Source organism: Ornithodoros turicata, chromosome 5 (genome assembly GCF_037126465.1).
Source record: "Ornithodoros turicata isolate Travis chromosome 5, ASM3712646v1, whole genome shotgun sequence".
In the NCBI taxonomy this organism is placed as follows: Eukaryota; Metazoa; Arthropoda; class Arachnida; order Ixodida; family Argasidae; genus Ornithodoros; species Ornithodoros turicata.
The window spans coordinates 82,408,073-82,429,079 of record NC_088205.1 but is presented as its reverse complement, the minus strand read 5'-3'; the positions used below and the strand labels follow the sequence as shown (position 1 = coordinate 82,429,079).

Sequence of the window (21,007 nt, the reverse complement as noted above, 5' to 3'; positions counted from 1 at the left end):
AGTTGCAGAAGGACTCTAGAGGAGTGATATTTAAAGAAATATTCGATCTCTCAACTTCCAGCACCATAGCATGACGCGGCCACGAAGCATTTTTTCCCCTTCTCTTTATCTCTCTCTTTTTTTTTTTTGTGCGATACTTTTTTGACACGGCGCACGTAAGAAGCAAAATGTCCCAAAGATTCCTCGCCGGGCTCTTGAAGATCGAGAAGCACCAGCCTTGTACGTAACGCGTTACAAGTAATTCCGTTACTTGTAATCAATTACTTTTTGAGTAATTTTTCGAGTAATCAATTACATTTTTGAACAAGTAATTTTTCAAGTAACTCCATTACAATTTTTGAGTAATCAATTACGGAGTAATCAGTTACTTTTGAAGTACCGTCTGACTCAAAATAACAATGCTATGTGACAAATTTCCCGTGTCTTTGTTGGGCTATTCCGCTGTAGTTAGCAGAAAAAAAAAATTATTGCTACTTCTCACGCGCGAGTCTTTCGCGCTATTTCAGCTGTCCCAATCATTTGGGAGTTGGGGTATTCCTTTTTTATTTTTATTTTTTTCGAAGTACACAGGGGCGGAAATTTTTGCATGAATTGAAAGTAACGGCCCGAGAAACGCGTTACTTTTATACTCGTTACTCAATTACACTTTGAGTCGAGCAATTTGTAACGGTAATCAATTACTTTTGCTAGAAGAGTAACGGTAACGATAATCAATTACTTTTTTGGAGTAACGGCCACAAGTCTGCGAAGCACTGACACAATGCCACCTGACCCCCCTTCGTCTTTGCTTGTCCCTAATAATCTTCCTTCATTATATCACCCCATTTAACCGTCGCTATAAATACACCGTGACACCGAAGAACGCCTTTTTCCGTGCAAAAAGAAAGAAGGAGGAGAAGACGGCTCCTCGTAAAGGGCCACCGACCAACTCTTATACCAGAAAATAACGGTGCACGCAGTCCTGCACACTCTATTCAACCTGACAGCCTCGGAGCTTTTTAAGAGGCTCAGTCGTTTCCTGCGCTTCCGAACGCCTTTATATTCTCTCTTCGACGCGACGGTCCAAGGAGATAACCATACAGTTCAGGTCCCAATTATAAGTGACGGTGGTCATCGCTTCCGCGAGTTAATAGTTATATGCCGAGTCTGCCTCGGCGACAACCAAATGAACGGGTAGCCCCGATGTTGTCTACCGTAGGCTCTTATCGGACAGGACGGATTTGGTTCACAATACAGTCGCATGGACTCCTGCTATGAGCTTTTCTCTTAGCGGAAGGAGAATTCGAAGGGAGCTAATTGGGATTTTTTAAGGTACGCGTCGCTGTGTGTGTGTTATGTGAAACACTCCTTGTAGGGCAAAATATATACACGTGCACGCGGCAACCTGAAACACATTTGATTATTATTTTTTTAACCACCAGCAGGGGCGGCATCAGCCCCATCTCCTCATCGTCTCTTGTGGTCTCACGGGTTAATAAAGCCAAATCCGACATAAAAAAAATCGGAAAACTATCGCCACGTGCCCGTACGCAACAAAAGCCCGAAGGCGTGGACTACGGCGTCAGTACCAGGCCGTTACGCACGAAATCGCCACGGGTGTCGCTGTCGATCAAGCGAATGTAGCGCCATGCAACTAGTGCACGGCGCCCATGGGTGTGTGTGTGTGTCGTACCACCGGCTGTGCAGTTTGAGGTTTTTCCTACGGGCTTTCCGACTTCCAAGACTAATGTCAGTAGAGCCGCCCTGAAGTCGGCCCAGTGCGCGCAACATCTGTGTTTCTCATTACTAACGAGGATTTCTCTCAAAAGTGAAACAGCGTAACCTCGCGCACAACCAATTATATATTATCCAAATCCAATATTATTAGGAGCGCGGTTTATATTAAGCTCTTACTTCTCTGAAAGAGGAACCGCAGCGTTTCCCGAAGTGGCCACACAACTAACCCAAAAAACAAACATCAAAGGCCCGTCAACTACGTTTTCTCATGAATGCTCCAAACGAACTGCATGACCTTTCCTGTTTGTACCCACGAACAGCAGCAGCAGCGAGGAAATCACGTGCAATCTGTTTCCGGCCTCCTCCACGTACCAGCAGAGGAAACCTGTCGAGTATTCTGTCATTGCCTTCAGGGGGGAAGTATCGCTCTTACTGGTCATGATGACGCGTCCTATTTATGTAGACTGCCTGTATTTATGTAGACTGTAATTTAATTCACGGATCTTCAATGTATGGGTGAATGAGAAAACAACAGAACGCTAAGCAACGAAGTCCAACGGCGGGAATTTTAAAAATGGTTTGGAACAAAGTCTGTAGTTAGTTTCGGCAGGAGCGGTGACTTCTCAAATCAAGGGTTTTTTGCAGACTGCAATCTTAACATTGAACTTTTCTTCCTTTTTTTGGGGGGAAGACACTGTGGAAGCCTTTCTTTTAGCATGTAAAAAACTTTTTTTCGCGTTTTTGGTAACAAATAATACGTAATTTTAAAAAAATGAACGTCCCAGGCCGCTAGACAGCCAGTTGACCTACACTTCGCTGTATCCGTTACAGGAAACACTATCTCCATCATCCTCTCCTCTTCAACTCCATCCTACAGATAATTAATAGGTCCCCGTCAAGAAACAGCAGATGACGAGATTCCTCTAATAATTAATTGGTCGCGCTGCCAGGCAGGTCGATCACCCTCCGAGCAACGAACCCTTTCTCTTTTTCCCCCCTCCCTCTCGCCGCGATCCAGGTATCTTCCTCTATACTTTAGTCAGATAGTGCTTATTATTACCGGCGTTCGGTAATAGCGCACGAGCTGAAATTGGACCCTGATCTGACATTGTTTCTCTCAGGCGTCGTCTAGGAGATCATTCATGCGATTCGTTTAGTGCGAGACAGCCTGGCAGATAACCGGAGAGGATCATCGGCCCAGAAATGATCTCTGGAAAGATACTGGGAACTAGGATGAACATATATATACGGAGAGCTAATATTTACATTTATGCGCGACATGTTTGATGAATGGGATGTACGTATACCGTAAGCTGATGGTGCCGTTGTGATGTGATAGAGAAAGAAAAAAAAATATATGGGGACGTCAGTCACGTCGAAGTCAGACTGGTTACCACATAGACAGCGATAGAACGCGCACACTGCTGCGTAGAATCAGCGCAGTATGTATTCCTGCCAAAAAAAGGGGAAATTAGCCCATAATTAAGTAGCACCCTACCTTGTTCTTTAGTGTTCGTTCTGCTGTTTATCTTCAAAATGTCACGTGAATGATAATAATGGTAAAATAATTATAGTCATGGGCCGCACCTGATGTGACGAATTTCCCCAATCATCATAAACAATTTATCTGTTGTTGGGGGGGGGGGGGGGGGGGCTGTGGCGTAACAATGATCGTTGTTGTTGTTGTTTTATTTCCACTCAGATGATACGGAATTGGCAAGGGGGGTCCTGCAGCAGAGCTAGAGAAAGGGCTTCTCCCGAAGCAGATAACTGAGAGAATACAAAAAAGAAAGTAGTCATACGATCATGAGACACAGAAGGTCCGATCCAAGAATTCGTTTTTCCCACCCAAAGATTCATTAATATGCGCGGAAATATCAGCATATGTCGCCCAAGCATATAGAATAGAAAGGGCTGTAATGGTCAGGCTGCGTTATTTCATTCAGAGTAGCAACTACCAAAAACGTAAAGCCAAGTTAAGGTAGGAAAGCAACAAGGTTGGAGGCTGTTCATGTTGAGTAATATGTTTAAAGGAAAGATACGAACCTGCCTCCACTACACTCAAGAAGGAGAAGAAAAAGAAAACAAAAACACAGAAAGAACATTGCGGACCCACAAGATCAGCAACAAGATTAATTAATTAAGGCATCTATGAACATGGATAATGCAACGAATAGAATCCGCATCCTCGGGGCCCACACGTTAGTATAGTGTGGATTAGTCACATAGTTTCATTCAAACGGGTCACGAACGGTGTTGCCGCGGTTCAAACCAGACTACTATTACATTCACAGTCACTTCCCCTTCTCGCGGTCACCCGTGATACCGTTCGCAAACCGTAGGAGTGAAAATGGTTCACTAAAAGGCCCTATATGAACTGTCCCATCTTGGAAGCGACATAGACATACAGCTTGTCCGAAAACCTAGAAGCTAGACGGTGAAGAAAATACGTGAGTAAAATCTTGCAGCCAAAGAGAGGACGGAGACACAACGGTAGAAACACACAGCAGCGGAACTGCAGACTCTCAACTAAAGGATTTATTGACAATACGTCAGTTAAAAGGCGCAAGAAAGTAGGACACAGATAGTGATAAAGGTGAGGATAAACATGTTCCAACAAAAGTTAGTATCCTGCAAGATAGTCAATCTCCTTTAGTTGAGAGTCTGCAGTTCCGCTGTTGTGTGTTTCTACCGTTGTGTCTCCGTCCTCGCTTTGGCTGCAAGATTTTACTCATGGCCATGTACCAACTACCCCAAATTTCTACCTTGGTGAAGAAAAACCGGTCCCTCACAGCAGAAATTGCCAAGACTGTTTACCGCCAACAACGGTACCGCCTACCCCATGCGCATGAGACGACGTAGAGTAAACAACGTTAATCCCGCTATCCAGAGCACCGCTTCATCGCACACTTGGCCAAACTTGGCGAGACGTCAGTCCCCACTTTGGACGGACCAGAATCGGGCGTAACAGCAGCCGATGTAGAATTATGTCAGTGTGCCGTGCGCCTTTCGGCCGATTCGTTTCAATATTGACCGCGGCATTACACAGCCATATACGAGAGCATCAGCGGACTTTCCCCAAACTTTCGTTGCCGCTGGGAATCTTCGCGGAGATATCAACGCCATTGAAAACCCACACAAAAAGGGGGCCACGTCTGACCCGTACAGGACCACCAGCGTGTGTTTCGGCTAACAGGTTTCTACCTGCGCGATAAAAAAGCCTATACCGAGGCAGGCTTCTCCCTTTCAGATCACTTGTAGATTGACTGTAAATTGCGAGTGTTTGTGCAGCTGAAGCGCGTGCTGTTGAACTTTGCCACCCATTAAATAACGCACAAAGGCTGTTGGTTCTTTTGTGGAGGCTCGTCGCGTAACGGGGCTATCTAAGGCGAGAAAAAAAAAGAAAAAAAAAGGATGGACAGGATTTTTTCTTTTTTGCTTTTCTGTGAGCGTGGTGTGTTTGTATGGTGTGACCCTGTGTGTATATATGTGTGCAGAGTGCAAAACGTGTTCTAGGACGCCCTTCGTGTTGTTCAAGATAGATAGACGTAGCAAAGGGCGCGGTCAACAGTGCCGTGTTGGGACACCGAAGCATGTCTCAGGACATACTTGTACGTAACTGAAGTACCCTACCCCAAGTTAAACGCTCTGGGGAGTAGCTTGGCATCCGACAAATACTCTTAGAAGTGATTATTTAGAAGTAACTTACATTCATTTTGAAAGTTAATCCCCAAAGAACCTTTATTTATTTACTTATTTATTTTCGGGAGATCGGAAGGACGAGAAAATGAGCTTGGGGTATTTTTAGCGGGTGCTATGCCACTTATATATGCATACATGGATCGAGGAGAGCATTCTCCAAGGAGGCAACGCGCAAAGAAAAAAAAAAAAGAGAAAAGAATAGCGTGCGAACAAGTATCTTTTTTTGTAAAATCTTCATTTTGTTTCTATTTGTATGACAGCAAATTTCGCAAATTGTAACATGTTATTACATTGCAAGTAACGAGTTACCTTTGTGAATATTTAGTATTCTTCTAAATTGCTTTTCAGAGTTGAGTACTTCGTACTCTCCAAAAAGTATCTCAGTAGAGTACTAAGTACTCATCCCTTCTACAAGCCTACCTCAAGCCTGACATCTCAATCGCACCGTTGGGCAAGTATTGGGCCTCGCTGTCACGTGACATTCTGCGGAGTCAAAAAGGCGCATCTAGAAAATTATTCTACTAGAATGTCTGGTATTCTGGTCGACGAGTTCTATATGAAGGCCTTTTCCCTAATCACTTGTGCACCGAATGATTTCCTCTTTGAAAATAAGTACAAACAGATGGGGTGGAGGGCTTTCCGGAAATGGAGAAGATTACAGACACGCCGGCGAAGATATTTTGCCAGAAATAGAAGTCACGGCACAAGTGAGCTTCATGTGTCCGTAGTGAACGCGCCATTCAGTGACTCGCTGTTTGACCTTTTCGCTGCACACGTCCCAGATTCCACATTTAGAAGCGTATCATCACGGTCCTGTGGTATCATTCTCTCTGATTTAGGAAGCCACTCTTTTCACACATCTGCTATACAAGAAAGTGTGACCTCAGAGTCAGTGGTCAAGCAGGCGCGTCCTAGATCACTTTTGCAGTTTCACGCATGTCGATTTCGGCTTTTCCAACTTTCGGAATCCCGAATGTTGCTCTTCGATATATTTTTCACGCGGAGCTTCAGGCATTTCAGAAAAAAATGATATTAGAGCGCCATTTTGTTACCCGCCGGACGGCTAGCCAAGAAATGTCGTCCGCCAAAAGCTTGATATACCAGGATTCGAACGTCAAGTGAGATTTATTGAACAAAGCAGTAAAATGCGAGTAAGCTGTTGGTAACGGAATAAACGGCGACATTTCCTCGAGTTTGAGTCCCTTGACAACTGGACAGGTCTCGCCTTGTCCATTTCTCGGTGTCTGCATAAACCCCACCTCAAACTCGAGGAATGTTGACGAATGCTGAGAGTTATCGTCGGCTAAATCGCTAGGCAACATACGTCGTCTGCTACAACCCGATTTGTCTGGGCAGCTGAAACAATGTTCCCTTCTAGTTCTAGCGTTTAGTTTATAGTGAACTCCTAACGACGATTAATCAAAGTTAAATCCGAGCACAGAGGTAACTTCCCGTTTGACACAGATGCAAACGCGTTGCCGTCCGCCACGTAAGAAAGACGAACGTCGACATAATAGCGGCAATCGACGTTTACTTCCTCGGGGGCATTCGGAATACGTGTGAGTGATGCGCCTGTTCGTTATCAGACGCTCGTATAGTGGACAACCCGACTGACGGATTCGGGACTTGACCGCTGGGTGAATGGCCGGCCTCGAAACGGCGTTTTGATTAGAGTTGAACGGCTGTGTGCCCTCCGGACGCTATTACCCAGTCGGTGACTCCATTAAAAGCAGTCATGAATATGGACCTATAAAAAAGTGTGACCAAATTATGGCAGTAGGAAACTGTTGCTGAAGCTTTGAGATTTTTTCCCCCCCGCTTTAATAACCCCCTCAGGTGACGTCATCGGTATCGAGAGAGAATGTTATGGTGTGTTTGCTTATTAGAAAGGCTATGAAGGCTTTTTTGATAGCGTCCTTATTACCTAGTACTTTACCGAGATGTGTGTATTGATCATATCAACATATATATATACATTTTTTTTAACAACTATTCTCGTCCTGTTGGCACCGCAGGGATGAAGACGTCCGCAACTCTGTCGGAGGCTTTCTAAATACTAACCAAATATTTCTCGATAAGTTTGTCGATTTCCAAAAGATTTCGACGATACCCAACACAAACAACCCGAGATCTCGGTTCCTGACATTTATTACCGCTCATTTCCGTTCGTTATCTTTGTGGTGAGTTTTGCACTCTTGCTAGGGGTGCTAAACTATCGTAATCGACTGTCGATAGTACTATCATAGACGACTGTCGATAGCCGGCTATCGGGAAGCTATCGGGGAGCAGATAAACGACGCTTGCCTTTTCATGCCGCTCAAACCTACCGCAAGGTCACGTGATACTCTCTGCACTGGACTGACTGGCACTGCAGTCTCATGAGTGCGTACGATTTTATGATGAGCAACTTCTTTCGCTGCTTGCAGTGCATTGTACTCATCGACAGTCAATTTATCGATAGTTTTGCATCACTACCTCTTGCACATCACGAGGTGTCCCTACAGCATGGAGGGGCATACACATTACATTTAGCGCAGCGTAACTAATATTTTGTGACCTTCATCTGACCACAGCATCCACTGCCACATATTTTGATGAGCGTCAAATAAGCAGGAGGGAGTGACAACAGCTCGCTGTTACCCTGAAGCATCTTGTGGAAGGCTACAGGGATGACAAAGAAGAAATAATTAAATAATCACGGTTATGTTTACGTTGTGTACTTATCGTACTCTTGTTTACCTTGAACGTGAGAGAACTGATGTTCTGAGGCTGGAACAACATAGAAAGGAGAATTACATACAAAGCCTCAAATTGCCTAAGAAATTAATGATGAAAGATGGAAGTCACTGAAAACTTCTTAGGCAATTTGAGGCTTTGTATATGTAATTGTCCTTTCCATGTTGTTCCAGCCTCAGAACATCAGTTCTCTCATGTTCAACAGTTGCCGCTTGCGTCGATCCCGTCGTACGATTGAGGAAAATGTAAGAGTGAAAGGGGAATGAGTGAGAGAGAGTGGTTGATGTGGTCCCTTCAGATGACGCGCCCTTGGAAGTCGCTGGGGAGGTGCGTTAGCTTAGCTCAATTGGTCAATTACATACAAAGCCTCAAATTGCCTAAGAAATAATGCCTAATAACCTTGCCCAGAATAACTTTCATCTAATCCTTTTTGTTTTCTTTAAAATTAACGCCTACAGCGAGGCAGGCAACGTCCCACAGAGACAACGGAATGCGAACGAGCCGAGCCTGGAATGCAGACGACATGCAGCCAGACTCTCCAGGAAGGCATAGCAGCACGGTGACCAGCTCAATCGGCAACAAATAAGTATGGGTTGGAGTACTGCAGCAGCCTGCGTTATTTCAATATTCCTTTGGAACTTCTGCGTTGTGTTCCAGCCCCAGCTTGGTCACTGCCGTAATTTAGTGCTTCCTCGAAATTAGTCCACAAAATTATTTTTTCCGCGATAACTCACATGAAGAGTACTTTGGAATGTGCACTCTTAAATCGAGAAGTATTCAGGATAGAGTAGCTCGAGTAGAGTATTTCAGTCACGTACAAGTATGGAATAATCATCAGTGCCTAGACTTACTGAACAAATTTTCTGCTTTTCAGAGTACAACAGGGTGTAACATACGGCATTTGGTCAACAATTGGGGTCTTTTCTTAAATAGGTGTTTTGTAGTTCTTAGTTATTATTATTTATTACTTATTATGTGTAGTTCTGTATTTATCGTAGTTGTTACAATTAGCTTTGCTGTCTCATGATGTGGTTGTTTCGTGTCTTCTTTAGTTATATTGTGAGTGCATACGCATTATCTCACAGTTCCTTCTGTTTCAGTTGAATATTCATTTTGTGTACCTGCATAGGCCTGAAGATAGGTCCTGCAGTATTGTTTTAAAAACATGTCAATGTCAAGGTTGGGAAGCTGTTAATAGCAGGAAAGTACAGAACACATCACGCTAGGTTAAAGCACACTGCATATTTTCATCCAACATAAATGGGACAGCAGAACAAGGAAAACACACTACCAAGCTTGGCAGTTAAACAATAGCAGTTATGTAATTTAAAAACTTGTCCACCTCAGACACAAACTGTTCAGTTTGAAACAAGTCTACACACCTCATAAACTGTTTCGAGACTTTCTCCATTAAAACTCTCGCATTTGAGCTGCACCACAAGCCACTGAGCGACCTAGTCCAGCGTGTAGATTTCGGGTGACACCACCGATATACCCTCTTCTCTGAAGAATGTTGCGTCGGCCACGGCCCAAACGTGCTTTCTGGTTCGGAGCTTCCTCGCTATTCTCAACATGGCAAGGGTCATCTCTGGTATCATGCGCATGGCGTCGTACTCGGACAGTGACAGCGGCAGAAGCGTTAGAAGTTGACAGCGTTTTTCGAAGGATTCCGTCTTTCTGTAGGCTTCTCTCAAATTTTCTCCGAACTCCTTGCACGTCTGACAGCTTGAACATTTGTTGCTTCTGCTTGCGCACCCCGACGAAGTCGAACTCGTGTATTGTGCGGAGATCATACCTGAACGTCCCGGAACAACTTCTGTTGAGCCAAGCTTCGCGTGGTTTCGTTTTGAAACTGACTTCCAGCGTCTATTCGTCGACGTTGGACTAGATACTTCTGTCACGTCGATGTCATTACTTTGTATTAGAGCGGTAGACTTTGCCTCGGCTAAACTCGCACTTTGGTTGATTGCAGACTTCCGATAGCGTGTGATACAATTGCAACAAAGCTCGTCGGTCTCATTTATTTCCTTATTAGGGAAAAGAGTCCTCAATAACTGGAGACCAACCGAGGAAACACTACGAAAGTTCCTCTGGTATCGTATCTTCTTCCTATGCGCCATTGCGTAGTCGGCACAGTATCGCTCCGTTTGGGTGCTGTTCAGGTAGGAAGCCATTACGTCGGCACAGGAGAATGGAACGACTCACGGCAGATATATTTTAAACACTCTATGAAACTACCAAATGCACGCAACAGGAAATATACCACAACAGTCCAAACGCAAACGCACACACACCAAAAGACGCGGGGACGGGCGCACATTGTTGCTAGATGCCAGGAACGAAACTGGCTACGCGCAGACTTGTACCAAAGACCGTGCTTGTAAGTAACGCGTTACAAGTAATTGCGTACACGTAATCAATTACTTTCTCGAGTAATTTCGCGAGCGATCGACTACTTTTCCGAGCAAGTAATTTTGCAAGTAATCCGATTACAATATTGAGTAATCTGTTACAAGTACTCGATAACTTTTCGACTAAGCTTTATATATAGATAGATGTATGATGATGATGATGACTGTGGACAGGGAAAGGTAACGGAATCTTTTTTGTTGCCGTTACCACCTTATTTACTGGCCCTTACGTTACTGGCCCTTATTTGTTTCTGTGTCAGTTTCGGTTACCACCATTGTTGCTTTCGTTTCCGTTTTCGGTACCGCCCCATCTCCAGCTTTGTTTTTCTTCTTTCGTTTCTTTTCTTTTTTTTTTTTTATAAGAAAAAGACAATTGAGACAGTGACAAAACTTAATTCCTCTACGTTCTGAAGTCTATTTTGAGGACTCCAGGGATACATGCATACAAGAGACAATGTTTATGCAAAATAAACATATAGGTTCGTGATTTCTGTGAACAGCTAATATGAACATGGTTTCCAGGAATGTTACTGTAGACTACTTACTTATATGCTCCAGCTTGATAGTTCATTTTAGTTCTTCAGTTAATTTTAGTTTGCTTCATTTAGGTTTATTTCATAAATTTATCTACACGATATGGTGAAGAATTGCAATAATTCGGGTCCTGCGGTACCCGAATTATTAGTGAGTTTAGTATACCGTTGATAAAGTTATCGTCTCTAATTAGTTAAGTTACCAATCGCACTCGTCTGTGACTCAGAATCTTATCCACTGATTGGTTCCGATTGATACGGTGAGACGCTAGCCACGTTATCAACGGTCAGTTTCAGGTATTCTAACGGTGCGATATCCGTTTCCGTTACCGTTACCTGCTATACTTCCGGTATAATACCGTTTCTGTTACCTTTGCTTGAATGTGGAGGCTATTCCCTTTGTATCGGGCAGACAGCACATAGGCACACACGCGTCCTACCCCACCAAAATAGTAAAAAGCACAGTTCACAGAATCCTAGTAAAAGAATACCGTTAATAACTGATGATGATTGTGGGGGCTATTCCCTTTATACGCTATAATAATATAATATATGTTATAGTGGCAGATTATTGAAAGTAGCGGCGTAAGGAACGCGTTACTTTATTACAATTTTTGCCAAGTAATCAAACGGTTCAAAATAACCTTTGCCGCCAGAGTAAGTGTCACGGTTGCCAGTTATTTTTTCAAGTAACGTGTACAAATCTGTGTGCAGCACGCAAAACCATTTCACTATTTCTGCACACAATTCAAATCAGGGACTGAAACCAAAAAAATGAATATCAGTTCGGTTACGATATTCACCGTTTGCGGTTACCGGTAACCAAACATCTGAACCGGTATTTTTTCGGTTTTCTCTGGGATGTATCCGCAGGCTGCGTGGATGTCGCAAAATGAGCTGCAAGGTGCAAATGGGTAAAGATGAACATCTTTATCTGTTGCGCTCCGAAAGAGTGGTGCAGTGCCAGCTGCCAGATCGAAGGAATAATTAACTATTTCTTCGACGCACTTTTGCAGTTTGCGACATTCCCAGTAAAATAATTTTTGCGGTCTCTATTATTTCGTACATATATGTTTCGCTTCTGTTGTGACAAGACAAGAAAAACTGTTTTTAGCAGTTAAGCAAACAGATATGGAAAGAAACAATGTCTAACGCTTCGTAATCTTAAATAATCACAATAATGCAGTTCATAACTAAGGGACGTACGCGATACATGTCATACAATGCGTATGTCATCCAATTATGGGTCCAAGCGCGCAAGATGGTATGTTGTCTACAAAGCTTCCGAATGAAAAACACACGATGAAGAGATCTGCTTTAACGGAAGCACGTACTACACCACTAATCAGAGTTGTAATGCAGTACAAATATTGCATCCAAAGTTCACGTTCATGCTTGAACCAGTTCATGTGATCCGGTAACCGAAATCACATTTTTCGGTTCAGGCTACGGTTCCGGTTAACTGCAGACGTTGAACTGCGGTTCCGTTACGGTTCTTGAAAAAAATTTGGGTTCCAAGCGGTTCCAAATAAACGTGGCACGTTAATAATCCTAAGGAAATAGCAGACAACACTGTCTAGACACGAGTTCTATCACAAAATTAAGATGCAACACTCTCATAACCGTCAGGGCTAGCGCCGACCAACAGTCAAGATCACACAGATTACACGCAATCACAATCTGGAATGCATTACCTGAACATATATCTGTGCAAAATGGATCTGCCTTCATTGAAGCCCTGAGCAATACTGATTTAATATAATGTTATGCTAATGTTAGCGCTATGTATTGTGGTTCCTCGACGAGATTATTTGGTTTGTTAGTTCTTTTGTTTGACTAGTGTTATGATTGGTGATTGTGGTAGAGTTGAACCCCCCTGTAACGGTCCCTAACAGTCCCTAATTTGAAATAAATAAATAAATAAAGACGCATGCGCCACAAAATAAATGGGGGGGAGTAAAGTGCAGTCTGCCTGTCTGGTGAAGGTTGCATCCCCCCCCCCAAAAAAAAAAATATGATTGTCGTTAGCAACCTCTATCGAATCTTTTTGGGGTGGGGGCAATTTCCTTTCTATATCCATCATTTGTTGAATACACTCTTTGAAGAGCCCCAGGCACACCTTATTTGGAATAAGAGTTTAGTCCGTACGTACAAAATAAAAAGAATCACCTATAATTTGAAAATAATGCCGTATGTCGAAAGCATAAACATGATGCATGAGCGCATGATGCTCAGTGTGTGAAAGCATACAAATGCGAGACTACATTGGTGCAGGCATTGCAGGGCTCTATGTAGTATATTCAGGACACAAAACTGTTTCACACCTCCTTTAGCTCGGATGCTGCCTTACAGTGAGTTGCATCCTCAAGCTCCTCCATCACAACATTGGCATCTGTCAAGAATGTATCGAATGCTACAGCCCGAAGTTTTCGGGATGTATTTTTTCTAAAATTGGAGGGGAAAAAAATCGGGTAGATAAACATGTGTTCTATATTCGTACGAATTCGGGTGGGAAAAACTTCCAGTATGCTAAATTCGGGCAGAAATAAACGGGCTCAGTTATTTAAACTGTACTGTACTGGTTTCGTGCGTACCGTAATGTAACTGCGTTTGCTGCGAAACAACTTAGTGTGCATTCCCACAGATGTCTTAGTGAGGGCAATTATTCGCCGGGTAAATATCTGGTTTCACTTCATATTCACTGGTCGCACGTGTGAAACATACCATGTTGCTTTGAGAGTTTCACAGATATGATGTGGAAACAATCGGCACAGATTAGTATATCCAGCGGGAATGACAAAAAAGAAGAAAGCCAGGAGAAAAATAGAAATTAGGAGTAGAAGCTCTCTGACATATACTTGCACAAACAGAATGACAGCAGAGTGCAATCCCGGCGTGCAAGAGGGCTTTCAATCTCGCGGGCGTAGTGACGTGTCCGCCTTATTTCTTTTTGCAGTTGCATTTTGCGATCAACAAACAGTGCTGACAGGCTTCATGTCATGTCATGCTTCAATCACTACCATTGTTTTGATACCAACCCGTTAACCTGACTACTAAAAATGCACCGTGCAAAGTGAATCATTTCACAGATGCACAAATCTAGCAAAATTCGACTGAATGTGCTGACAGCGCTGCTGTTGGAAGCGACTGCAAGCGTTTTGAAACATGAACTTTGTGGTGATGCCACCAAACACTTCTCGTGTACTGCCAAGTGATCGGTTCAGTACACCAAAAAGGGCTGATGCAAGAAGACCGCTGTGCAGGACCACGCTCAGCATTAAAACAAGCTTTAAAGAGTACCCATTAATGCGACCTAGGTGGAATGCTGCACTTTTACACATGAAGCAACTGTTCTATGTTCAACGGCACGCGCAGGTTTTGACAAACATGGGAAAGCCACTGCCAGCAATGGACAAAGCATGCAACATCGCAAGATCTTAAATCTCACGAGTGATTTTTCTCCATACAGTCCGTAGCTAGTGATGACGGCCACCACAGTCTCTCATTCTTTTCAGGTCGAAGGATAGCTCCACCGGTCGGAAACATTTTTGTCGGGTACATTGCAGTGCTGGTAAACAGCAATATAAAAGGGTAGCACATTTTATGAAGAAAAGAATGCAACTACAAACCCCAGTATTTGGTGAGTGCATCATTTATGCAAGACTCGATTGAGAGAATGCTCATAGTTCGAGCATGTGGCATCTGCACGACACTCAAACTTTCGCTACAAAGCTGGTCCAGAGCCCCAGACCGTTCCTTTAAACAAACAAACGCGGTCGAAGAAACCTGCAGATCCAAAACGCTGCGGGCAGAATGACCGAAGCTACACAAATGCCCGTCTGTCACTCTGCTACGGCTTAAGCAGCGGAAACGTAACGTGGAAAAACTTTCGCGGTAACGCATTATCCTTTGATGTGTTTCGAAAGTGTCGTGTCTGGACATACGAACCGGACCAGACGAGATGTTTTTCGAGCGTTTATTAACAGTCCGAGAGCTCCTTCATTCCTCCTTGACCACGGTCGTCTTTTCCGAGACGTAGATGCCGTCCAAGAACTTTCGGATATCCTTGTTTTTAACGAGCGTAGACTGCTGGATACGGGCAGCTACAATGACAAGAAAGGTCAAACGTTAGTGACAGTGAGTTTAAAATGACAGGGAAACTCCACTTGAATGAACGGCTCAGATGGACGACCTTCATAGAAATCCCCGCTGAAACTCCGTTGTGTCGAATGTAAATAATTTCAAGTTTGTAACTACTGGAAAATTCGATTAAACGTTTTCCACCACTGCCAGCATCTTTCTTTCATGCTGTCTGTTGCCATCTTGGGGCTATACACTAAAAAGGGTTCTTTTCCATTCACTTCTCTCGGCAAGCATGTTAAATTTTAGACGTAACTACAGCTGCAGCCAGAAAGCCGCCACATGCAACCACTTTTAAGTACAAGCGTTACACAAAACTTCGAATAGAAACAGGAAGTTAAAAAAAAAAATTGGCTACAGAAAGTGCAGAGTGGACGTTGTGAAATGACATCGCAGCTTCTCATACATTGAATCAAAAAGTACGGCACATAGATATCTGCATTCTACCCAAAGTGCAAAGTACCAGAAATATGGGAATGTTCACAGATAATGCCAGATAAGCGTCTTCAAACACATTTTTTTTTTTGCCTGGCCTTGATACAGCCGGCCATGTTGTCACACTAGGCAATGTCGCCACATTTTGAGCAAGTCCCTTCAAGTTTCACTGTATTCACAAGTGCGTCCAAGAAACAAGTGTCCAGAATGAGGTCACCAGTACTGACCAGAGAGAGAGACAAGTTCAATGTCGTTGCCCTCAAGGATGAGCTCATCCTTCTGTGCTGGGGAGTTTATACACGTGACACCGGGCTGCATGCGCACCCGCCTGATGTACTTCTCGCCCAGGAAGTTCCTGATCTCCACCAGCTGGTTGTTCTCGGACGTGGTCACGTTGATGGGGAAGTGAGCGTACACGGTACGCATCTTGTACTGGAATCCCTAAAGGGATGCCAAAAAAATGAAAAAAAAAATACACAGCTAAATTTCTTACGACTGTGTCAATGGCGCACAAAGTGGTTCACACACACACACACAAAAAAAAAGGATGTCCCTTGCTGTAAATGAAGAGAGAGTTTAACCCAAAAAACTACAGTATTTATAATTAGGGCCAGACTTTTTCGGGTTTTAATTTTGGCCAAATTCGAGGGGGGGGGGGGGGGGGGGGTAAATATCGGGTGATATTTTTCGTTCGAAAATTCGGGTGTATTTGCGTTAAATCCCGTTACGGCATATTCTGTCAGGAATTCGGGTGATTTTTTTTTGTTTAATAAAAATTTGTCTTAACATGGAACTAACATTCAGCAATGTTATCAAACTTTTTATTTTAACGCGCGCTTACGAGTGTGCCACGCGACCCGGATGTTTTCGGGTAGATTCGGGTTAAACGCAAATCATACAGAATTTTTCGTTCGGGGGGTAAATATCGGGCGGATACGGGTTTAACCCTAAAAAGTCAGGCCCTATTTATAATATTGTGTCTGATGGCAGAAATAGCACACTGCAAGAGAAGGAGCAGCGCACCAAAAAACCAACAAGATGTTCTAGCGCCCGTTGCGACCTCGACGCCAATACAGGACGAAGAGGGTAATTAAGGCGCCACCAGAGGCAGGTCTCTACGGTAAGTCAAGGCACAAGAGGCAGTAACCCTGCTCTATATGCAGTATTAACGGGAAAAAACGATGGATGTAGCAAAAGCCTCGACATCACCTGTCTTAAGCTGACACACTTGTGTTAACCTTTAGGAGCAACAAATATATAAAGCAAGTACTGCTAGTCCAATAATCTTGCTAGAGGATGTGCTGCCGCCATGTAAGCCTTGCCTCTGGGTGTCAAATGTGCTAGACACGAGATACTAAGTGTGCAGACACACAAGTACGGTAGGCTCTCATTAATTCAAACTCCGGGGGACCAGTGATTTTAGTTTGAATCGGACACACATTTATACGATCTATGCCAAATGAGAATATTTTGGCTCAATTTTCTGGTAGGGACTGCAGTCTTGTACGGTGCAGGATAGTGACATTGCTTACGGGCACCTCTGATCACCTTTAATACTAAACTATATTGTTCCTCACACCAGATAATCGGACCATCACATCATTTTACCCTAAACCGTAAAGCTCGTTTTGACTTTCTCTGCAAGACCGATCCACTTAATGGATTATTTGGACGTTCTGTAGTCACTGTAGCCAGAGAACGAGTGCCTTTTCAGAATTTTAAAGTTTCCTTTTTGTGAGTTTAGTGCCAATGCGGTGCCGCTTGGGGAACGCAACATTGCGTTGGCAGATTTCGGCTGGCAGGAATGTTTTAAAGTGGAGTAAAAAGTTTGAATCTAAGCAGCTTTTCAATACACTGCAAGCATAGCAGGCCAAACAAACATTCTAAATTTGTTCAAATTAATGAGAGCCCACTGTATAAGTGAAATATCAGTTGCCGAAAAAGCCACACAGCGGTAGGAATTGAACCAGGCACCTCTTGGATTACCGCCCAAGAGTACAACGCCCGATGATGATGATTACAGTTTTTCTGACGCATCGACAACTTATGGCCATAAGGCACACCTGCACTTGCTTTCGGAACACTTACCAAGCACCCGCATTCAAGTAAAGGAAAATACACTCACTCTTCACATTTTTTTCTCACAAGCACACATGTACACATACAAAGAAAAAAAAAAAGGAAAGGAAAAAAAGAAAAGAAAACACAAGGACAAGGCAGTGCAATTTGTTGAATATGATGGAAAGCAACCGTTTCGAAGCTAAAGCTCCCAGACAAAACATCACACAAGCCTCATGCTCGGGGTAACTAGGGAGGCGTGTGTTGTCCTTGGTTGTGTGTTGTCCTTGGTTGTGTGTTTCAGCCTCAGAACAGTTATTGTATATGACCGCATATAATGCGTGTTTTTCTTTTTACGTCGAAAATGAGCCCTAAAAAAAATGCACGGGGATGCAAAAATCCTGCATCACACAATTCGCGGGTTTGCAGTAGCCTTTCTCACGCTAAAATAAAGCTTTTTTGTGTGTGTCAACCATGTCATTCCCACGATACAGCTCCAACAAGCTACAGTTCGGTTGTACGGTCAACATCGTGTCTTACCTTGGTGACACCCTTAATCATGTTCTCAACATGCGAACAGACTGTCCTCACAGTTGCCAGCTCCTTGCGGATTCCAAACCATTTGCGCACCAAGAGACGCTGCTTGCCAACCATCATCATCTCCACTTGGATGTGGCGGAAGTCGCGCTTCAAGGTACCTCTCGGACCTTTCACTGTTACTCGACGAGAGTTCACGGACACTTTTACTGCGAAAGAAAGTATACTGGTTAGCCGACTCTGAACAGAAACGAACCAGAAGCGTAACAAAAAGCAGAGATGTATGTTCACAAACGATCAGAGAGCAAACGAGCTGGAAAGCCTCATCAACATGTTCACGAACAAGAATGATTTGGCATCGTCTGCGACCTCCATGCCCTGAACAGCACACAGAGGTATTGAACGATGCGCAACGAAACACTAACGCAAATCAATCCATATGAATATTGACAAGAATCGAACTTACCCCCATCGGGGACCTTGACTACTTGTTCTGCTTTTATAGTCTTCATTTTGCCTGCAGTTGTAAAAACACATTAGCGATGGTGTTGACAGCAAGATTCACATATTTTTACAATCTGCAGCAGCTTTCTGTCCGAACGGCCTTTATAAAGTTCAGTATGAATGTAAAAACAGCACAGGCACTACAAGGTCGGAAGCATACGAGCAACTGTACGGCTCTCTATAACATAACGTGTTTGTGCGGTGCAATTATTTTTTCTACTACAGAATATCACAAGTACGCTTATTTCTAGCAGTGTGAACACGACTCGGCGGCCTGTGACAATGCGCTATAAAATGGTAAAATAAAGCGATATGATTTACAATATGGTTCAGAAATATACCAAAAGGGTTCACTTCATAACAAAGCCGCGGTACATATAAAATTACTGATAATTATGCTGCAGATTTAGACAGATTTAACATAGCATAAAAATACACTTACCACAGCTTCGGCAATGGCCGATGAAAAGGGCCGGATATGCTCAGCAGAAAAGGTGGTGTAATAGTAATAAGGCGAGGTTTTCGTGAACGTAATAAAATTTACGCGGTAACTTACGTGATAACTATCCTTGCGAATTAAAATGGCAACACGTTTTCTTAAATTTGATTTTATTTTTTCTGTTTTTATTACAGTAAGATTTCGTTACGTTGTGCCGCGGGTTTTCTGCGAATCTCGCAGGTCTGTTTCTCGCGGGCAGATGGCAGCACATGAGACGGCGCACGAAACACGAATGGGAGCAAGACGCTCCTCTGTGCCACTGCTCTCCGGAAACGTACAAACTTCCGTCAACGCAAGTCAAACTCGAAGTGGCGTGGAAATCATCACTATCGCGTTTTGAATTCATCCCGAAAATGTCTACACAGAATATTGTAGCGTCAAAGCAAATATTGCTACGAAGGTTATTGAATCGCAGGGTACTCGAGTAGGCTCTCCTGGGTAAATAGGAAAAAAAGGCTTAAAGATGAAGGAACATACATGTTGTGACAGCTTGGAACAGCAATGGTATTTGAAAAGGCAAAATAGACGTGAACAAGTTCCAATAAAAAAATCCGTGCATAACAATTAGACATTGTCTATTTATTAAAAGTTAAAAATAAAATGAGGAACTCACCAGGTGAGAACACAAGAAACTTTTCTTCGATAAACGATCCTTCCAACACTATATGGTGCCACGCACACACAAAGACGAGACGAGACCACAACGTACGAAAAAAAACAAAAAGAAAAAGCAAGGCGTTTTTATTACTTGACACCTATCGACCTGCATGAAGCAATATCCGAATACGTAATCAGCTCCACCATACGCAAAGGAATCGGTCAAATCTAATAACAGAGCCGAAAGCATAACGCAGCTCGTTTCAACTCGACGTATACAGCGCCCTCTAAAATTATTCTATCCAGCTGCACACTGTATAAAAAGGTCCACCAAACGTCCCTCAGCAGCACGTAGTGAAAGAAAGACTCATACAATACAGAAACAGAAGGGAAACCTCCGGGGCCTCCAAGGATGTAGTTCTTTTCTCATCTGGTTTCTTTTTTTTTTTTTTCGTTTCGCTTCTTCGTTTTTCTCTTGTATCGAGACCCATGAGAGGTCGACGAGGTTTTCGTCGACTCGTGTCCCCGTAGCGTTTTTTTTTTTTTTTTTTTGTCGTTGCTATTGTTGAAGGAGCTGGAAGCCACTTAGGGTCCGAGCTTACCATTTCAGCTGATATAGCGTTTTTGCTATCTCGATTTCATCAGGGGCTACAGAACGGTTCCCCTGCAAACATTCGCAGAAATGGAGAATATAGAGTCGGGGAAAGGAATGAGATGGTTTTGAGCTTTCACCAGCTCTTATATAGAGAAGCAAGTAGTGTATAAATAGATCGTTTCTGCTACGTGTGACGGTGCATTTTCTCGTTGAGGTCGAAGTGTTCGATACCAAGCGTCCGTTTGTACTTTGTCAGGTTTCTAGATATGCGCTCCCTTTCTTCTTTTTTTCCCCTTCTGTGATGCGATTGAGGCTGATAGTGTGATGCGGTTGCGCCCCCCCCCCCCCTCCATGTTGCGCCGACATCCTCACGGAATGTTCTAGTGGAAGAGAAAGCGAAAACACTGCTTACAGAGCCGAAGTTCCGTCCAGTGTTATGTTGAGCATTCACACGGTGAGAATATCGGGTGCGGCGTACTGCGCTCTTAGCAGACGACACTGTCAGCGTGTTTTCGTATCGTCTGCTACGGAATATGTTGTGGCT

General features: G+C 43.5%; 2 protein-coding genes across 2 annotated transcripts in view; both read right to left on the bottom strand.

Moving 5' to 3' along the window:
• LOC135394988 (guanylate cyclase soluble subunit beta-1-like) overlaps window positions 1–21,007 on the bottom strand; it is a 201,593-nt gene that overhangs the window by 41,696 nt on the left and 138,890 nt on the right. The gene's annotated exons all lie outside the window — the stretch shown is intronic.
• LOC135394987 (large ribosomal subunit protein uL6-like) lies at window positions 15,061–19,265 on the bottom strand. The gene is made up of 5 exons (XM_064626130.1): window positions 19,215–19,265; window positions 18,735–18,785; window positions 18,272–18,477; window positions 15,901–16,114; window positions 15,061–15,201 (listed from the first exon to the last, which is right to left on the bottom strand). The coding sequence occupies exons 2-5, from the start codon at window positions 18,778–18,780 to the stop codon at window positions 15,098–15,100; spliced, it is 570 nt and encodes a 189-aa protein (XP_064482200.1). The 5' UTR covers window positions 18,781–18,785; window positions 19,215–19,265; the 3' UTR covers window positions 15,061–15,097.